The following is a 21,272-nucleotide window of genomic DNA, read 5'->3' as shown; positions in this document are numbered from 1 at the left end:
GTCAGTCAGAATGCTCTCTGTGGTACAACTGTAGAAATTTCCGAGTGTTTTAGGTGATATACCAAATCTCCTCAAAATTCTAATGACATCTTGCCTTTGTTATAGCTGCATCAATATGTCAGGTTAGGTCCTCAGAGGTATTGACACCCAGAAACTTGCTCAGGAAATTGTTCACTCTCTCCACTTCTGGTCCCTCTGCAAGGCTGGTGTGTGTTCCCTCATCTAACCCTTTCTGAAGTCCATGATCAGCTCTTTGGTCTTACTGATGTTGAATGCAGGTTATCACTATGACACCACTGAATTATCTGGTATATCTCACTCTACCATGCCATCTCAACACCAACTGAAAGTCTGCCAACAATGGTTGTGTTGTCAGCAAATTTATAGATGGCATTAATAATGCCACACAATCATGGGTGTAGGGAGAGTAGAGCACTGGGCTAAGCACACATAGAAACATAGAAAATAGGTGCAGGAGTAGGCCATTTGGCCTTTCGAGCCTGCACCGCCATTCAGTATGATCATGGCTGATCATTCAACTCAGAACCCTGTACCTGCCTTCTCGCCATACCCCCGATCCCTTTAGCCACAAGGGCCATATCTAACTCCCTCTTAAATATAGCCAATGAACTGGCCTCAACTGTTTCCTGTGGCAGAGAATTCTACAGATTCACCTCTCTCTGTAAGTTTTTCCCCATCTCAGTCCTGAAAGGCTTCCCCTTTATCCTTAAACTGTGACCCCTCGTTCTGGACTTCCCCAACATCGGGAACAATCTTCTTGCATCTAGCCTGTCCAATCCCTTTAGAATTTTATACGTTTCAATAAGATTTCCCCCTCAATCTTCTAAATTCCAGCGAGTATAAGCCTAGTCGATCCAGTCTTTCATCATATGAAAGTCCTGTCATCCCAGGAATCAATCTGGTGAACCTTCTTCGTACTCCCTCTATGGCAAGGATGTCTTTTCTCAGATCAGGGGACCAAAACTGCACACAATACTCCAGGTGTTATTTCCAATACATCCTTGAGGTGCATCAGTATTGATTGTCAGCAAGGCTGGGATGTTATTTCCAATCTGCTCCGATTGTGGTCTTCCGCTTAGGAAGTCAAGGATCCAGTTGCAGAGAGAGATACAGAGGCACAGGTTCTGGAACTTTTCAATCAGAAGTGAGGGAATGATGGTGTTAAGTGCTGAGCTGTAGTCAATGAACACTATTCTGACGTAGGCATTGGGAATTTATATTTTCCAGGAGATCCAAGGCCACATGAAGAGCCTACAAGATCGTGCCCAGCTATTGTGGCGATAGATCCAGGTTGTTGCTAAGGCAGGGTTGATTCTAGCCATGACCAAACCCTCAAAGCACTTCATCACTGTAGATGTGAGGGCTGTTGGACAATAGTTGTTAAGGCAGCTTGCACTACTCTTCTTGGCCACTGGTATAATTGTTGCCCTTTTAAAGCCGGTGGGAACTTCTGACTGTAGCAGTGAGAGATTGAAAAGGTCTTTGAGCACCCCCGCCAGTTAGTTGGCACAGGTTTTCAGAGCCTTACCAGGTTCTGTAGCGATCCTCACAGCAGTAGTTTTATTCTCCCTTTCAAAACAAGCATGAAAGGCATTGATTGACCTTGGAACACCTTGAGCCAAAGGTCTTATTTTGCTGCCTGTTCTAAGTTCCATGCTCTATGTTCCATGAATATTTTTCCCTGACCAGTCTTGTGGTCAGCTGGCCTTGCCATCCTCTGCTAGGCCTCCCTTTCCAACTTTACTGTTCTTCTTCAATGTCATAGATGTATCTTTTTACATTAAATGGCTCCATTTAATTATACATTATTGTTGTTTTTGGTGACAAAGATAGAACATTCAATGTGTATGACCCTGGTATCTCAAAGGTTCAAAGGTTCATCTTATTGTCAAAGTATGCATGTCAATACAACTCTGATACTTATCTTCACAAACACGAGGAAATCTGCAGATGCTGGAAGATCAAGCAAAACATAAAAAGTACTGGTGAACACAGGCCAGGCCGCATCTATAGGAAGAGGTACAGTCGATGTTTCGGGCCGAGACACTTTGTCAGGACTAACTGAAAGAAGAGGTAATACTCCCCCTCCCACTTTCAAATCTCTTACTACCTCTTCTTTCAGTTAGTCCTGACGAAGGGTCTCAGCCCGAAACGTCGACTGTACCTCTTCTTATAGATGCTGCCTGGCCTGCTGCGTTCACCAGCAATTTTTGTGCTGATGTTTGTCTTCTCCAGATAGCTGTTAAATAAAGGAAAAAAAGCATGGGCTTTGTTGAAAGAAAATACATTAGCTCCCTGCACGAAAAAGTAAACGATAAAGAACCAAATCTTTCAAAGCACAACCCCGCTATCTCCTCCATCACGAAAAAAATGAATAGATTTCAGACACTGAAAATGGCAGCTGGAACTTCAAACCCCTAACCAACAGCCCCTCCCTCTCTAAAAAGTTAGAGACAATAACATCAAGCCCCCAACCCCTCCCTTGCAAAAAATGAACCGTTACGATAGCATCAAACTCCCAACCACTCTCTCACATACAGATTGCTCGCACAAAAAAAAACACTAACAAGAACATCAGATCCCAAATCGCCAACCCCTGCCCTCACACAAAAGTAATATCCACCAATCAGCAACAAGAAAGAAAACACAGAAAACTGAAGGAGACCAATATAAACTGCAATCCAATGATCACATAAATTTCCGAATTTTAAAATCATTCACCAATCAGCATCGAGGAGACAGCCGCACAAACACAGTGGTTCCGTGAAGAGCAACCATCTCGCAGATCCAAACGCTGCCGACCCGGCTATGCCATCAACCTCGTGGCCTCTGTAGAGAGTGAATGCTGATCTCCTCCACATTCAACTCAATGCTCCAGTCTTCCATGACACTTTAAAATGGAGTCGATCATGGCCTCGCGCCTGATCGCTGGTCTCGCCACGAGGCACCTCGTGCTCTCAGTGCTCTCCAGATACTACAGAGCACTAGGTCATTTGATCAAATTCCAAACTGCACAAGCTTCAACAGTTTCCGAAACACAATCAAGACAAAAAGAACAAGCAGAAGATGTAGAGAAAGTGAAATAATCAAAGAGATTGGCCATCTAGAAAATGTTCTCTGCCACCATTTTGACCGGATACCTGAAGTTTCTATGGAAATTAAGGAGACTATGGAGACTCCAAAATATAATCTTCATTATGAACGCCTTAAAGATGGTATCATAAAATAAAGTAATGCAACCATTACAGAAAATATCATTTTTATTGGTATAGAGCTACATCAAGATAATTCCATGATACAGATTCTGCCCCAGGAAAATTCCACAACATCCTTCAAAAACAGCATCACCAATCTAAAGCATGCAATCCTTCGATCAACCCCAATAAGCTAAGCAACTAACTTGGACTGAATTTCCAAGGAAGGTCTTCCAGTTGTCTGGGAATGACTACAGATGTCTCAGAAAACCTTCAAACTAACCTGCTACAATAATAACTCAGAATAAAGTAAATGTTCAGATTAGTGAACTCAGCAGTTGCATTGTCCGTATGCCGATGCTGCTTCTGGCAACCTCTTCTTGCATTTCTTCTGCACAACAAAATCAGTAATCCCAATAATCAAACATACAATGATTGCCACTACTACTGCAATCCAAATACTGTGCAGTACTTTATTGTCTTCCTTATTGTCTCCCTGATTATCATACAAAGGCATAAAGACCCTGACAACATTGGACATCTCAGAAGACTGATGCTTTTCATCATAAGCACATAGAGCGAAATAAAGCGTGCTTGTGTTTTTAAGTTCTGTACTTCCAACGGCAATTGTAAATGTTTCTTTGGAGCCAAACGGTTGCGGTTTCAAACTTGTCAAATTAACCTGTTCAGCTCCTGAGAAACTGTCCCGTAACTGCAGCAGTTTCTCACTCATTCTCATCTCATAGTAGGACGCTGATAAAGAAAGGAAATACTGTGAGTAAACAACAGGAATTCTGCAGATGCTGGAAATTCAAGCAACACACATCAAAGTTGCTGGTGAACGCAGCAGGCCAAGCAGCATCTATAGGAAGAGGTGCAGTCGACATTTCAGGCCGAGACCCTTCGTCAGGACTAACTGAAGGAAGAGTGAGTAAGGCAAGTTACCTCTTGCCCATCCTGTAACTTGCCTTACTCACTCTTCCTTCAGTTAGTCCTGACGAAGGGTCTCGGCCTGAAATGTCGACTGCACCTCTTCCTATAGAAATACTGTGAGTGATTGCTTTGACATATTGAACGGTATCGGATAGATGTGAAATGTAGTGAGTGCTTATGCAGCTGATCGATTGTGTGATAAATTAATTGGGCTTCCTGTGCGCAGAAAGCTCTCTTTTTTTGTGCGGGCTTTCAAGTGCATATGTTTCCATCTTGGCGGGCCAAGTTCTCTGCTCCCACACTGGAAGTTGCCCAGTATGTGCAGTGGCCAGCATGACTCAGTAAGAACAGTTAATCAGTTGTCATTGTTTCTCTGTGCAAACGTAAACACTCGTGACTGATCTGCCTACTTCCATATCATTCTGCAAATTTTTAAATTCTTGTTTCATTGTCCTGGGAAGCAACTTAGGATATTTTGCATTGAAGTGAATTGTCATTACAAATCAGAACAATGTAATGCATTTTAATTTTGATGTGAAAAAGTGGTGAGTGCGTATACGGCTGATCGATTACGTGGTAAATTGATTGGCCCTGCTGCGTGTGGAAAGCGTTCTCTTATCACGTGGACTTTCAGGTGAGCACGTTTCTGTCTCTGTGGGCCCAGTTCATCACCCCCACACTGTAAGTTGCCCAGTGTGTACAGTGGCTAACATGACTTAGTAAAAGCATTTCATCCATTGTCGATCTTGATCATCGCAAATGCAACAAGTGACTGATTGTCCTCCTTCAATGTAATACCTCTTGTTTTATTGCCCTGACAAGCAACTTCAAATATTTTACATTCAAGTGCAGTTATCATTCTAAATGTAGTTCTGTAATGCATTTCAATTTTGAAATCTTATCTGTTCAATTATTTCCATTCCAGTTTGGTATATTCAGATTAGATTAGCTTTATTTGTCACATGTATAATGAAATACCAAAACATACAGCAAATATGTCATTTGTGTCAAATAAAATCAGCGAGGATTGTGCTGGGTAGCCTGTAAATGTTGTCATGCTTCTGACACCAACATCGCATGCCCACAACTCCCTAACCCTAACCATATGTCTTCGGAATGTGGGAGGAAACAGGAGCAGCCAGAGGAAACCCACATGGTCACAGGGAATACATACACAATCCTTACAGGCAGGACTGGGAACTGAACCTTGATCAGTGATCACTTGCACTGTAAAGTGATGGGCTACCTGCTGCACCACAACACAGGGAGGATTCCCTGCCTGTAACAATTCCAGCAGAAAGAGAGGCCAACGGTACCCTCCTTAACTCCCTGGGCCACTGTGTGTGTGTTAGTGTGCACTGGTGGTCAGAGACAAAGAGTCAGTTTGTCATCTTCAGTACCAGACATTGACTGGAACTGTAGTGTCCCACTGGGATTAGAGTGAACAAAGGCTTCATGAAATCTAACAGCTGTGAAGATGTATGACAGAAACTGGAAGGGAAGGACATGTATCTTATCCCCTGTGGTCATTGACTGACTGTGTTCTTCAAAACTCACAATATAGTCATAAAGTACATTTCAATAACCAAAAGGTATTGAGTCAGGAGCTGCTGGCAAAACCTGCCAGAGAGACCACTAAAACTAAAATTGCCACATTGAGGCTGTGTGTATGAACAGCAGGTGTTGGGAAGCATTTAGAAGCTGTATTTCTCCATCTGACATCCATCTTATTGTGAATATGTGAAACCCTTTAAACTAAAATGTTATTGAAGTGTACTTAAATATAACCATTGAAATAATGTTTCACCACAGGGAATGGAATTCATAATTATGATTTGGTAACATAAAACATTTTTTTTCAGTTTACACATAGTTCATTGAAAGTGATGAGAGTAAAGGAGGTGAAATGTAGTGTCAGCTGTTATAGGAGGATTACCATTAATCTTTAAACCCCAATTATAGAAATGTGATCATCAAATAAGCAACTTATTTCCTTTAGGGTTGGCACGGTAGAGTAGTGGTCAGTGTTAAGCTATTGTGGCTCCAGTGACTGGGTTCAATTCCGCTGCTGTCTGTAAGCAGTTTGTATGTTCTCCCCACTACTGTTTGGGCTTCTTCTGGGTGTTCTGATGCTCCAAAGATAATATGGATTGGGAGGTCAATGGTCACATGTGCGTAAATGGCTCATTGGGTCAGATGGGTCTGTTACCCTGCTGTATTTCTAAATATATATATTTTTTAAAAGTAGTTAGTCCTGACAAAGGGTCTCAGCCCGAAACGCCGACCTTCGAATGTGTCTCCGCCACCAACTTACTCCAGTTGGCTTCAGGATTGGTTTTCGAGCCTAATCAACTTTCCAGCTGTTAGCTTCATCCCTCCCCCTCCTGTCTTCTCCTATCATTTCAGATCTCCCTCTCCCCTCCCACTTTCAAATTTCTTACTACCTCTTCTTTCAGTTAGTCCTGACGAAGGGTCTCGGCTCAAAACGTCAACTGTACTTCTTCCTACAGATGCTGCCTGGTCTGCTGTGTTCCACCAGCATTTTGTGTGTGTTGATTCAATAAGATCATGGCTGATCTGTCCATAAACTCAGCTCCATCTAGCTGCCTTTTCCCCATAACCCTTAATTCCCTTGCTATGTAAAAACCTATCTAACTGTTTCTTAAATATATTTAGTGAAGAAGCCTCAACTGCTTCCCTGGGCAGAGAATTCCACAGATTCACCACTCTCTGGGAAAAACCATTTCTGCTCAACTCCGTCCTAAATCTTCTCCCCTAAATCTTAAGGCAAAGTCCCCTAGTTCTAGTCTCACCTACCAGTGGAAACAACTTTCCTACTTCTATCTTATCTATCCCTTTCAAAATTTTGTATGTTCCTCTAAGATCCCCTCTCATTCTTCTGAACTCCAGACAGTATTGTCCCAGGCAACTCGATCACTCCTCATAAGTTAACCCCTTCATCCCTGGAATCAACCTGGTGAACCTCCTCTGCACTGCCTCCAAAGCCAGTATATCCTTCCTCAAGTATGGAGACCAGAACTGCACACAGTACTCCAGGTGCTGCCTGTATAGTTGCAGCATGACCTCCCTGCTCTTGAATTCAATCCCTCTTGCAATGAAAGCCAACATTCCGTTTGCCTTCTTAATAACCTGTTGTGCCTGCATGCCAACTTTTTGCAATTCATGCACAAGCACTCCCAAGTCCCTCTGCACAACAGCATGCTGCAATTTTTCACCATTTAAATAATAATCTGCTCTTCTATTATTCCTTCCAAAGTGGATGATCTCGCATTTACCAACGTTGCATTCCATCTGCCAGACCTTGGCCCACTCACTTTACCTATCTATATCCCTCTGTAGACTCTCCACATCCTCTGTACAATTTGCTTTTCCACTTAGTTTAGTGTCATCAGCAAATTTTGTTTCGCTACGCTCTGTCCCTTCTTCCAAATCATCAATGTACATGGTAAACATCTGCGGGCCCAGCACTGACCCCTACAGCACCCCATTCACCACAGGCTACCAACCAGAGGAACACCAATTTATACCAACTCTCTGTCTTCTATTGGTTAACCAATCCACTATCCAAGCCAATACACTTCATCCGACTCCATGCTTCCTTATGTTATTTATCTCTCTTGTGTGGCACCTTATCGAATGCCTTCTGGAAATCCAAGTATATGACATCCACCTGTTCCCTTCTATCCACTGCACTCATTATGTCTTCAAAGAGCTCCAGTAAGTTTGTCAAACAGGACCTGTCCTTTCTGAATCCATGCTGTGTCTGTCTAATGGAACCACACCTTTCTAAATGTTTCACTATTTCTTCCTTAATGACATCTTCAAGCTTTTTCCCGACTACAGATGTTACGCTAACTGGCCTATAGTTGCCTGTCTTTTGCGTACATCCTTTTTTAAAAAGTGGCGTGACATTTGCTGTTTTCCAGTCTGCCGGGACCTGCCCAGAGTCTAGAGAGTTTTGATAAATGATTACCAATGTGTCTACTATAACCACCGCCAATTCCCTCAGCACCCTGGGATGCATCCCATCAGGACCAGGGGACTTATCTACCTTCAGGCTCTCTAGTTTACTCATCACTATCTTTTTAGTGACAGTGATTTTATCGAGGTCCTCACCTCCCATTTCATCTATAACATCATTTTTTGGCATATTAGACATGTCCTCCACCATGAAGACCAACACAAAATAGTCGTTGAATGCCTCAGCCATTTCCTTATCACCCAATATCAATTTCCCCTTATTGTCTTCCGAGGAACTTATGTTGACTTTAGCCACCCTCTTTCGCTTTATATATTTATAAGAACTTCTGCTATCTGTTTTTATATTTTGTGCTAATTTACTTTCATACTCTATCTTCCCTTTCCTTATTTCTTGTTTAGTTGTTCCCTTTTGCTTTTTAAGGTTTTCCCAATCCTCCAGTCTCCCACTACTCTTTGCAACTTTGTACACGAGCTTTTAATTTGATACTATCTTTTATTTCCTTAGTTATCCAAGGCTGACTCTCCCCACACTTACTGTCCTTACTTTTGACTGGAATATACTTTTGTTGAGCACTGTGAAAAATCTCTTTGAAAGTATTCCACTGTTCCTCAGCTGTCCTACCAAATAGCCTGTGCTTCCAATCCACATTAGTCAACTCCTCCCTCATCCCGTTGTAGTCTCCCTTGTTCAAGCATAATATACTAGTTTTAGATCTAACTATTTCATCCTCCATCTGAATACAAAATTCAGTCATACTATGATCACTCTTTCCAAGAGGATCCCTGAATACAAGATCATTAATCTTACATGTCTCATTGCACAGGACTAGATCTAAGATAGTATTTTCCCTTGTAGGGTCACTAACATGCTGCTCAAGAAAGCCATCATGGATGCATTCTATGAAGTCCTCCTCAAGACTTCCTTGACCAACCTGATTCACCCAATCTACGTGGAAGTTAAAATTCCCTATGACAACTGCCATTCCGTTCTCACAAGCCTCAGTAATTTCTTGGTTAAACGCCTCTGCCACTGCAATTATTTTTATTAGGTGGCCTATAGACAACACCTACCAGTGATTTTTTTCCCTTTACTATTCTTAATCTCTACCCAGAGGGACTCAACATTCTGCGCCGTAGATCTTATATCGGCTCTCACAATTACTCTGATCTCATCCCTAATCAAGAGCACCACCCCACCTCTTTTGCCTTCCTGCCTATCTTTCCGTATTACCTGATAACCTTGGATATTTAATTCCCAGTTATCTCCACCTTGCAATCAGGTTTCTGTAATGGCCACTAAATCTTTGGTACTGATCTGTGCCACAAGTTCACTAACCTTGTTTCTAATACTACGGGCATTTAGATAAAGTGCCCTTATACTCATTGTCCTTTTAGAATCTAGTGACCTATGTGATTTTTGCTTTTTACTTTTATGCACTCTACTCTTACTTTTTTCTTCACTAACTCTAGCTTTGGTCTCTGCATCACTTTCCTCTTCTTTTCTGTGTGGGTTCCCATCCCCCCACCATATTAGTTTAAAGCCTCCCCAGCAGCACTAGCAAACAATCTCCCTAGGAAATTGATCCTGGCCCTGACCAGATGTAGACCGTCTGGACGGTACTGGTCCCCACCTCCCCCAGAAGCGGTTTCAATGCCCCAAGAATCTGAAACCCTCCCTCCTGCACTACCGCCCAAGCCACATATTCATTCTAGCTATCCTGCTATTTGTTCTTGTTCTTTCATCTTGGGAAATATGCTTTTATATGCGTCAAACCTCAACTAGTCAGCAGATTTCCCAACAACCGAATCACCTCATTACTGGGAAGAAAAGTTCCATGTAAGTTATGAAAACACAGGAACATTTACCTGTTCCTTGATCCAGGTCTGCTCCTGGTGCTGTCCACTGCAGCTCAATTTCGTCCTGATCTATGGTTGCATGAAGGTCTGTGACTTTGCACGGTGGAAAGTTGACAGTAGGTGTACCGGGGGGAATTGAAAGCGCTCCTCCTGATTTCACCCTGCTGAAGATTCCTATTTGAGCTGCAGAATCTCCATTACTAACTGGAGGCCTTGGTGGATTTCTGTGGATAAAACCTATGTGGAAAGAAAGGAACTCAAATTGAAATTGGAATTGGTTTGTTCTCATCACATGTGCCGAGGTACAGTGAAAACCTTGTTCATACAGATCAATTCATTACATCATGCATTAAGGTGGAATGAGATAAAATAATATCAATGCAGAATAAAGTGTAAAAGTTGCAGAGAAAGTGCAGTGTAGATGGACACACACAACACACTGGAGGAACTCAGCAGGTTGGGCAGCATCCGTGGAAACGAACAGTCAACGTTTTGGGCTGAGACCCTTCGCAAGGACTACCTGATGAAGGGTCACGTCCTGAAACATTGACTGTTCATTTCCACGGATGCTGCCTGACCTGCTGAGTTCCTCCAGCATGTTGTGCATGTAGCTTTGACCCCAGCATCTGCAGAGTATATTGAGTGTAGATGGATAATAAGGTGTAAAATAATTTGTTAGATTTTGAGGACAAGAGTCCATCTTATCATATCAGGTAATCATAAAATAATCTTATAACATCAGGGTTAAAGTTGTCTTGAGCCTGCTGGTATGTAGTAGAGACAGATGTATTAGGGATCTTTACGAAACTCTTAGATACGCATACGGATGATAGAAAAATGGAGGGCTATGTAGGAGGGAAGGGTTACATTGATCTTAGAGTAGGTAGCCTGAAGGACCTGAACTATGTTGTAATGTTCCACGTTTGAAGTTCTTTCTAAATCTGGACACACCAAACAGAATTCCACACCAGCTTGCACGTTGTAGGCAGGCAATAATTTATTTGAATACAATCCTATGAAACACGACAAGTGGAAATGTGGGATTGTGTTCTTCCTGATGATGAGTGACGGGACAAGCACAGGCAAGATTGCTGGAGGAATGGGCACCAATTCACAAAGCAAGCATACAATTCAATGGCTCACCGTGTCATTACATCACAAACCAGGAAAGGCTTAGATGGATGTAAACCAATGAAGACAATTAGCACTAGCCCAGTTGGACAATTGGGGCAGTGAGGACAAGTTGGTCTAAAGGACTTGTTTCCATGCTGTATTGCTCTATGATTCTCTGACTTTAAGCACTGTAATGACAATAAAAACCTGTATTGTCTTATTATGAAATGCCAAATATTTATTACCATTTTTTGTGTATCCTGGTATGTACATGGCACTCCCATCTGTTCTGTTTTTCGTCATGGTAGACCCTTCCTTTCCCTCTACCCGCACCTTGAAGTTGTATCTTCCATGTTCATTAATGTTCAGGAAATACTTAGAGTAAACCCCATCATTGCTGACAATATCAGCACCTAAAAGTAAGTAAAGGTGAATGATTTTCAGCCGAGGAGAGAATGCAACACAAATAATACAATTTAGTTAAAAACTGCCTATAGAAACTTCCTACTCTCATTTCATGGGTAGTCCATCATGATGCCTTCAGGTCAAGAACAAATTCCAAATTTTAGATGTTTTCATTGCTGTGTGGACTGCCAAATGTGTGTTATGTTGAGCAGGAACAATTTTAAGGCAACATTCAAGAAAGAGAATTTTTTCTCATTAATTGCTCTATTCCATCACATCCACTGAAACTGTGATATATGAATAGATAACAAAACGTCCCAGGCAGTCATTATATGGATACAGAATGAAAGCTCATATCTATCTTGAATAATAATTTGTCAAGTTCAATAATTAATTCATTTATACAAGGTTACAATATACATATGGTAAATTAATCTGAATTTCTGAACCTCCTTGGATGGATAGATGAGAAAGTTTCCAAACAGCAATAGGCCGGCGAGTTTGATCCAGTCAATCACAATCCATAGATGTCTGAAACTAGCAAGTAATACCTCTTCTTCTGTGCTTCCTGTCCATATCCATCCTTTAACCTCCAAATTTATTAGCTTTTTTAGTTATATACTGAACCCGAAGGATTCCAATATTGTTGCAGGCAGTTTAGCAAGAGTTTTTCGGGTGGGTTTAAACTAATTTGGCAGGGGGCGGGGAACTGAAACACTGAAGATGAAGTAGTTGGCTTACAAACAGGCAATGCATAGTGAGACTCCTGGCAAAGAGCGGCTGGTAATAGACCTAAACTGCTGTCAACGGGATGAGTTGTAACATAAAAGGCAGACAAAATTGGAAAGGGTGAATATAGGCCTGAAGATGTTATATTTGAATATTTGCAATATATGGAATAAGGTCAATGAACTTGTAGCAGTTACAGATTGGCACATATGATGTTGTAGACACCACTGCATCATGGCTGCAAGAAGATTACAGCTGGGAGCTTGATGTCCAAGGATACTCATTGTATCAAAAGGACAAGCAGCAAGGCAGAGGGGATGGCGATGCTCCATTGGTAAAAAATGAAATCAAATTATTAAAAGAGGCAACATAGGGTCGGAAGATATTGAACATTTGTGGAACTACAAGAGCAAAATAAACTTGAAGGGAGTTGCATATAGACATTAAGCTCCCAGCTATAATCATCTTTCAGCTATGACTCAGTGATACTAAAACCTCCTATCTGCCAACCTGCAACTGTGTTACAAGTTAATCTACCCTACTCTGTATACTGTGTGCATTCAAATATAACACCTGCAATCTTGTATTCATCCTTTTCAATTTTGTCAGCCTTATATGTCACAGCTTATCCTGTTGACTGCAATTTTCCCCAGTCAACAGCCTCTCCTCACTACACATTACCTCTGTTATTAAACCAGCTACCTCATCTTCAGCACTATCATCTGACTTTTCTACGATACTTCTTGCATTGAGATATACGTAGTTCAGGACATAAGTTGCACCATGTTTAACCTTTCAACTTCTATCTTTGTCTGAGGTCTTACCAATATCTGCCTCCACAGCCTCTCCACTAACTGTTCTCACAATCTACTTCCTATCCCCCTGCAACTCTAGTTTAAACCCCACCATGCAGCGTTTACAAGCCTTCCCGCTTGGATATTAGTCCCCCTCCAGTTCTGGTGCAAACTGTCCCTTCTGTACAGGACCCACCTTCTTGGAAGGGAGCCCAAAGAAATGAAAGCGTAACTTATTCTCTAAATGGAGAAAAGATTCAAAACTCTGAGGCGCAAAGAGACAAGAAAAATCCCCTGAGGGCAGTAAGTCACTTTGTTTGTGAAATAATTATAATGCATTCATCTTCCATAATCTCTATGAGCAGCCCAGTTGAAGATTTATGCAGGGGGGAGGGGAACGTTGACTCAGACCATGATAGGCCTGCGTCGGGCAAGTGTTGGGCACATGGCCAAGTGGTTAAGTCGTTCGCCTAGTTATCTCAAAGTCGCTAGTTTGAGCCTCAGCTGTGGCAACATGTTTGTGCCCTTGAGCAAGGCACTTAATCACACATTGCTCTAGTCTGTGTGTGGAGTGGCGCCCCACACAGACTTCCAATCTGCGCCTTGTAAGGCATGAAGACATATTTATGCAACTGATTAAATATTCTTCCTATTTTAGTTGGCACATTGTTGGAAGTCACACACCTAGGGCAGAATTGTTCTTGACTTGGCATCTTGCTCAGACTTCCTTCATCTGGACGTGGAAGGCCAGATGAGCTGACTGTCTGCACCACTGCTGTCCTATAAGATGAAGCAGCCTGTGTATGACAGGCTGGCTTCAGAGACCACACCCCAAGGTCCTCACACCTCAATATTCTGATAGCCTTTGACTGGCATGTAACCAAAACATTCTGATAAAGTAAAAGGAGTGGACCTTACCTGCTTTTACATTTTTTCCACAGAATTGGTGACCCCATTCAGACAGATGAATCTCTCATTCACACACCGGTCCTCCCTGACACTGGATTGTGTTCTAGTCAAGATGGTGCCCAGCTGCGGCCTCTATCAAGGTTGTGTCTCAGACTTAGTTGTTTTTAAGGTTTGAGGGGATGATTTGGGGGATTTGAAATCAGGTTAAAGATTAGGGATAGGGATTGGGGGAGTTAGAGGTCAGGCCAGATTTCAGGTTGGTGCTCTCCATGAGTCAAAGCCAGCAAACTCTGTAGAGGTCTACGGATCTGAATCTAAGTGGTTGGCGCAGTAAGCTATTGCTTCATGAGGGACCAACCACTGAGTCTGGCTCTGGGCTCGCTACTATGTGAAGCAATGAGATGGACAGTCTATCTGAACTTCAGGCTATCTTAGATCTTCGCAGTTGACCACAAGGCACAACACAGCCCATTAAAGTCTGGTTTACAATTTGATCAGGGCACCTGTAGGTTAAATAGTTCTCCTGCTGGCAGCCGATGGTCCCTTACCCACCCAGTTCACTCTATGTCATTAGATCTCCCTCAAACTTACACTTATATTCACAAAATCATCAGTAATTTCACAAAACCTCCAACTTTATTTCTCAAAGCGAATTTTATATGACTTACCTAAACCATTATCCAAAAGCTCCACTTCTTCTGTAGGACCCGTGGATGGTTCAGCAATGATTATCACTCTCGCAGATAAGACTGGTAAAAATCCTTGGGAGACTTTCACATAGATGACCACTGGACTAGTGAGATCCTTTCTGGTGATTTTTGTGTTGACTGTGACAGGGGGAACGTTCTCATCCGCTGCGCGGGATGTTACTGTAACTGTTATTTTCTGCTTATTTCCAGTATTCATGATATTGTAAGTCCAAGTTCCATCCTGGAAGATGATTATGGTTAGTTCTATGAAAACCAAAGGCAGGAATAACTTCTCAGTGATATTTAAAATTATTAATACTGGACATATAGAATGATTATCTCTGTAGGGGACCATTGAGAAAGTTGTGGCGAGTCATTATCTTCAATACTGTTAAGATACTACAAGATCATATGGCATAGGGGCAGAATTAGGCCGTTCCATCATGGGTGATTTATTATCCCTCTCAGCCCTATTCTCTGGCTTTCTCCCCATAACTTTTGATGTCATTACTAATCAAATACTTATCAGCCTCTGCTTCAAATGTACTCAATGACTTAGACTGCACATCCAGCTGTGGCAATGAATTCCACAGATGCACCCCCCTCTGGCTAATGAAGTTCCTACTCATCCCTGTTTTAAATGGACATTCTAATTTCATAATTTTGAAATAATTTGGTGCAAACAAACGTTGTTAGGTGACCTAAGATTATTTTCCTGATTTCTCCTGAATCCAGGCCCATTTCCTACTACTGGAACATTACTCTTGTCAGTTTGCTATTGAGGAATGGTGCCCAGTGAGAGAGGAAAATTCAATGTATAAAAGAGAAAATGCTGGAAATGCTCAGTCAGTCAGGCAGCATCTGTGGAGGGAAAACACAGGTTATGTTCCAAGTCAACAACTGTTCATTCAAAGGATTTCACGGAGTACAGAGATTAAAACCACTTTTTTCTCTTTTTGAGGAAAACAAGGCAGCATCAACATATCTCTAAACAGCTACAATAAATAAAAATAAAATTAACCCCAGTTATTCAGGTTTGAGATGAAGAAGCAAGGAGTTGGTGAGATTTAAGGATGTCACTATAAAGGATAGTACAGACATCCCACCCTGCAAAAACTCATTTCAGGGAGGTAGCACCATCAATTTGCGGGAGACTTCCGGGAGAGATGGGATGTCTGCAATAGAGTAGCTCCTTAGCAGCTAGCCAGCTAGTTTAAATAACATTAGCTATGCTAATGAATGAATGACACCTGTTAAACTCACCTCAACATGTCTCTTACATTTTAACCCACCATGGGCAATAGAAAAGTCACTGTTGCAAACAGTGCAGCGAGCAACACTGTCATTATTTTTGACCGCTATTAGGCAGGGGTACACTTTAGTGTAGTCTGGGGTGACGTACGTATCATATTTTCTTTTTTTTGGAACACTCTCGCTCTCGCTCTTGCTCTCACTCTCTCTTGCACGCTCGCTCTCTTGCTCTGTCTCTCGAGCGTGCTCTCTCTCGCTCGTGGTCTCTCTCTCTCGCGCTTGCTTTCTCGCTCTCGCTCTCTCTCTCATGGTTGCTCACTCGTGCTCGCTCTCTCGCGCTTTCCTGCTCTTGCTCTCTCGCTCGCTCTCGCACTCCCTCTCTCTCATGGTCGCTCTCACTCGCGCTTGCTTTCTTGCTCTTGCGCTCGCTCTCTCGCGTGTTCTCTCACGCTTGCTCTAAAAAAAAATCAATTTCCGGGACATTGTATATAATTTGCAGGCATCAGGGAGCCACTATTAATATGCGGGAGACTCCTGGAACTTCCGGGAGAGGTGGGATGTCTGGATAGTATGACTGAGGATCAGTTATCAGTTAGATATTGTCTGAGCATGGATATTAAACTCTGTGGAATCAAAGGCTGGTATTGATGCAAATAACACATCATGCTAGAAGAACAAAAGAGGATGAAAGGGTCACAAATGTATACAGTACAGAAACAGGCTCATCGACCCATTATATCCACGCCAACCATCAAACAACCATCTTCACTAATCCTAAACCCTATTTTATCTACTTCACATTCCCATCAACTCTGCCCTCAGTCTAATATTCACCTACAAACAGGAGCAATTTACACTGGCCAAATCACCTATCTATCTAGGCCTTTCAATATTCAGTATGTTTTAATGAGAACCCTCCTCATTCTTCTAAACTCCAGTGAGAGCAGACCAAGAGCCATCAAATACTCTCATGTACTAACCATTTCATTGCCGGGATCATTGCCGTAAGCCTCCTCTGGACCTTCTCCAATGCCAGCACAATCTTTCTGAGATAAGTAGCCCAAAGTTGTTTACATTATTCCAGATATGGTTTGAACAATGTCTTAAAAAGTCTCAGCATTACATCCTGATTTTATGTACGAGTACTCTCGAAATGAATGCTAACATTATATTTGACTTCCTTATCACTGACTCAACCTGCAAGTTAACCTTTAAGGATTAATCCATGAGGATTCCGCAGTCCATTTGCACTGCTGATTTTTGAATTTGCTCCTTGTTTGGAAAATCGTCTATGCCTGTATTACTTTTAATAGAGTGCATGATTGTACAGCATCCTGCACTGTAAATTTATCCTCTAAATTCACTTTAAACTAAGATCTCTATTTATAGACCACCCTGCTTGCTGTGGGAAGAAACAACACTCTGACTATATTACAAATGTCTATCAGGTTACCCCTTGACCTTCCATACTTCAATGAGAACAAACAGAGCCTATGCAATCTAACTTTATGACTGAAGTCTTTCATTCCAAACAGCTACCTGGTGAAATCTCTTCTGCAACCTGTCAATTGCTACAATATCTTTCCTGTTTATAGTTCAAAGTTAATTTCTTATCAAGGTACATATAGGTCACCATAGAACAAACTTAAGGTCTGTTTTCTTATAGAAACATAGAAAATAGGTGCAGGAGTAGGCCATTCGGCCCTTCAAGCCTGCACCGCCATTCAATATGATCATGGCTGATCATCCAACTGAGAACCCTGTACCAGCCTTCCCTCCATACCCCCTGATCCCTTTAGCCACAAGGGCCATATCTAACTCCCTCTTAAATATAGCCAATGAACTGGCCTCAACTGTTTCCTGTGGCAGAGAATTCCACAGATTCACCACTCTCTGTGTGAAGAAGTTTTTCCTAATCTCAGTCCTAAAAGGCTTCCCTTTTATCCTCAAACTGTGACCCCTCGTTCTGGACTTCCCCAACATCAGGAACTATCTTCCTGCATCTAGCCTGTCCAATCCCTTTAGGATTTTATACGTTTCACTAAGATCCCCCCTCAATCTTCTAAATTTCAACGAGTATAAGCCCAGTCGATCCAGTCTTTCATCATATGAAAGTCCTGCCGTCCCAAGAATCAATCTGGTGAACCTTCTTTGTACACAGTACACAGTAGCAGTACACAGTACTTATAGATATACACAGTAAATCCAAGATACACAATAGAATCAATGAAAGACCGCACCCAACAGGACCGACAATCAACCTGCAAAAGACAAAAAACTGTGCAATACAAAAGAGAAAAATAAATAATAAATAAATACATAAGCAGCAAATATTAAGAACATGAGATGAAGAGTCCTTGAAAGTGAGTCCATAGGGTATGGGAACAGTTCAGTAATGGGATGAGTGAAGTTATTCCATCAGGTTCAAGAGCCTGAATGTTGAGGGGTTATAATTGTTCCTGAACCTGGTGGTGCAGATCCTGAGGCTGCTGTACCTTTCTCCTGATGGCAGCAGTGAGAAGAAAGTATGGCCTGAGCAGAAGGAGTCCTCGATGATGGATGCTGGCTTCTTGTGGCAGTGCTCAGTGTAAATGTGCTCAAAGGTGGAGAGTGCTTTACCCGTGAAAGACTGGGCCATATCCACTACATTTTGTAGGATTTTCTGTTGAAGGGCATACCCGACCATGATGAAACCAGTGAATATACACTTAGATAATCGACAGAAATTTCTCAAAGCTTTAGATGTCATACCAAATATTAACAAACTTCCGAGGAAGTAGAGGTACTGCTGTGCTTTCTTATTTATTGCAATTCCCTACTGGGCCCAGGACAGATCCTCTGAAATAATAAAAGAGGAATTTAATGTTGCTGACCCTCTTCACCTATGATCCTCAATGAAGATTGGCTCATGGATGTCCAGTTTCCTCCTCCTGAAGTCAATAATCAGCTCTTTGGGCCTGCTGACATTGAGTGAGAGGTTGTTGTCGCACTCTCAGCTAGATTTTCAATCTCCCTCTTATGTGCTGACTTGTCACCACCTTTGATCCGGCCAACAACAGTGATGTTATCGGTAAACTTCAATGTGGCATTGGAGTTGTGATTGCCGTAGCCTCATAGTCACAAGTGTCAAGTGATTAAATTGACTGTAGTGTGATAAACAGGACTGTATACAGTATTCCAATACAGCCTAAATGAACACGTCTAAGTAATGCAACTTGACTGTAATGTTAACAGAAAGTAAAACTAGAAAACTCTGTGGAAACCAGACAGGCCCATCAGCCTCTGTGGAGAGAGAAATACAGATAGTATTTCAGGTACATAGGAGAATACCTGTGCCGTGCCTTCAATTTCGAGCCGTGCAGTGTGTATGCTCTCTTCTATGACAAAGTCATTGTTGCTGTATACCTTTCCATTGGGGTCACGTACAAATACTTGTGGTGTGGACACCTCCCAAGTGAACACAAAATGTGTGTTGTTTCCAACAGTTTTATCGATAACAATTGAATCATTAAACGAACTGTTTTCATCAACACTCCTTCCTGTACTTTCAAGCTAGGAACGAGGAAATAAACATATTTTATTACCAAAAAGTTGGTAACAGAAGAGTAATTGGAAATTAATTTCTCTAAGGTAATCAAACCTGGATTGACTGTTGGTTAATGTCACCATCTCCTGATCCTAATCCACTGAATGCATCAATTAGTCCATTTGTGTTCACGTTATCAGTGGCTGTAAACTGTAGACCTCCTAATTAATGGAAAAGGAAAAATAATCCATAACTCAGATATTATCCATGGTTTCCTCTTCTATCCCTGAGTGGTTTTACCCTCACTCTAGTTATCCATCTGTTCTTCACACACATATACAACACCTTGGGGTTTTCCTTAATTATACTCACCAAAGCCTTCTCATGTCCATTTCTAGCTCTCCTCAGTCTCTTTCCTGGATACCTTGTAACTTTAGAGCCCTTTGCTTCTTCCTCCCTCTTGATTAGAGCTCTTGTCAACCATGGTTCCTTCAACTTACCATCCTTTCCCTGCCTCAATAGGACAAACCTATCCAGGATCCAATGCAAGTGCTCCCTAAGCAGCTTTCACATTTCTGTTGGGCATTTCTTTGAGTACATCTGTTCCCATTTTATGCTCCCAGGTTCCTGCCTAATAAGATTAAAATTCCTCTCCCCAAGTAAGAACGTTCTCATGCTGTTTCCTCCAATCCTGTCCAAGGTTATGGTAAGGTCAGGGAGTTGTGGTCACTGTCTCTGAAATGCTCACCCACCAAGAGATCTGTCACTTGACCAGATTCATGACTTCGTATGACCCCTCCTCTCATCAGCCTGTCTACGTGTCGTGATGTCTCAGTAATCATTCCTGGACACACATATCAAATTCTCCCCCATAATAAATGTTTACACTTAGGAGGCGCCAATCAATAGTAGGGAAGTTGCAGTCACCCATGACAACAGCCCAGTTATTGCAGCTTTCTAAAATCTGCCTGCCGATCTGTTTCTCAGTGTCTGCTGCTATTGGGGGTCTATAGAATACTCTTAACAGAGTGATTGCCTCATTCTTGTTTGGGATTTGCTCAGTAGATTAGCCAGTGGATTTTCTGCTGCTGTGATCGTAACACTGATTAGCAATTAGCTCTTTTACCCCCGCCCCGTTCATCTGAAAGATTAAAACCCCGGAACATCCAGCAGCCAATCCACCCCATATGAAAGCCAAGTATCTGCAATAGCCACAATGTTATAGTTCCATGTACTGACCCATACTCTAGTCACTGGTAGCCAACCAGGAACTTTATTCTCACTCACACCCTGTCAGCCATTCCTTTATCCATGCCAGTATCTTTCCTGTAATGTCATAGGATTTTATCTTGTTAAGAGGCCTCATGTGTGGCACCTTATCAAATGCTTTATAAAAGTCCAAGTAAATGACATCCACTGCCTCTCCTTTGTTCACCCTGCTTGTTACTTCCTCAAATAACTCTAACAGATTTCCCTTCACAGAATCCATGCTGATTTTGACTTATTTTATCATTAGTCTCCAAGTACCCCGAAACATCATCCTCAATAATGGAGTTCACCACTTTCCCAACCACCGAGGTTAGGCTAACTGGCCTGTAATTTCCTTTCTTTTATCTTCCTCCCTTTTTAATGAGTGGAGTGACATTTGCAATTTTCCAGTCCTCAGGGACCATGCCAGAATCAAGTGATTCTTTAAAGATCATGACCAATGCATCCGTTTTCTCTTCAGCAACCTCTCCCAGGAATCTGGGATGTAGTCCATCTGCTCCAGGTGACTTATCCATCTTAAGACCTTTCAGTCTGTCTAACAGTTTTGCCTTTGTAAAAGCAATAGCACTCACTCTTGATC

At 42.0% G+C, this 21,272-nt stretch overlaps 1 protein-coding gene across 1 annotated transcript in view; it reads right to left on the bottom strand.

Moving 5' to 3' along the window:
• Positions 1-3,289: 3,289 nt before the first annotated feature.
• Positions 3,290-21,272, bottom strand: part of LOC134355257 (calcium-activated chloride channel regulator 1-like) — a 91,079-nt gene continuing 73,096 nt past the window's right edge. Inside the window, exons 11-16 of the mRNA XM_063065054.1 lie at positions 19,538-19,644; positions 19,228-19,449; positions 14,626-14,887; positions 11,366-11,533; positions 10,017-10,244; positions 3,290-3,968 (exon numbers count right to left, since the gene is read on the bottom strand). Coding sequence (XP_062921124.1) covers positions 3,547-3,968; positions 10,017-10,244; positions 11,366-11,533; positions 14,626-14,887; positions 19,228-19,449; positions 19,538-19,644 — 1,409 coding nt within the window. The 3' untranslated portion in view covers positions 3,290-3,546. The remainder of the gene's footprint in view (positions 3,969-10,016; positions 10,245-11,365; positions 11,534-14,625; positions 14,888-19,227; positions 19,450-19,537; positions 19,645-21,272) is intronic.

The sequence above is a fragment of the Mobula hypostoma genome, chromosome 12, assembly GCF_963921235.1.
Source record: "Mobula hypostoma chromosome 12, sMobHyp1.1, whole genome shotgun sequence".
NCBI classification, from domain to species: domain Eukaryota; kingdom Metazoa; phylum Chordata; class Chondrichthyes; order Myliobatiformes; family Myliobatidae; genus Mobula; species Mobula hypostoma.
The sequence above is the reverse complement of the archived record's forward strand: the minus strand, read 5'-3'. Positions and strand labels throughout refer to the sequence as shown.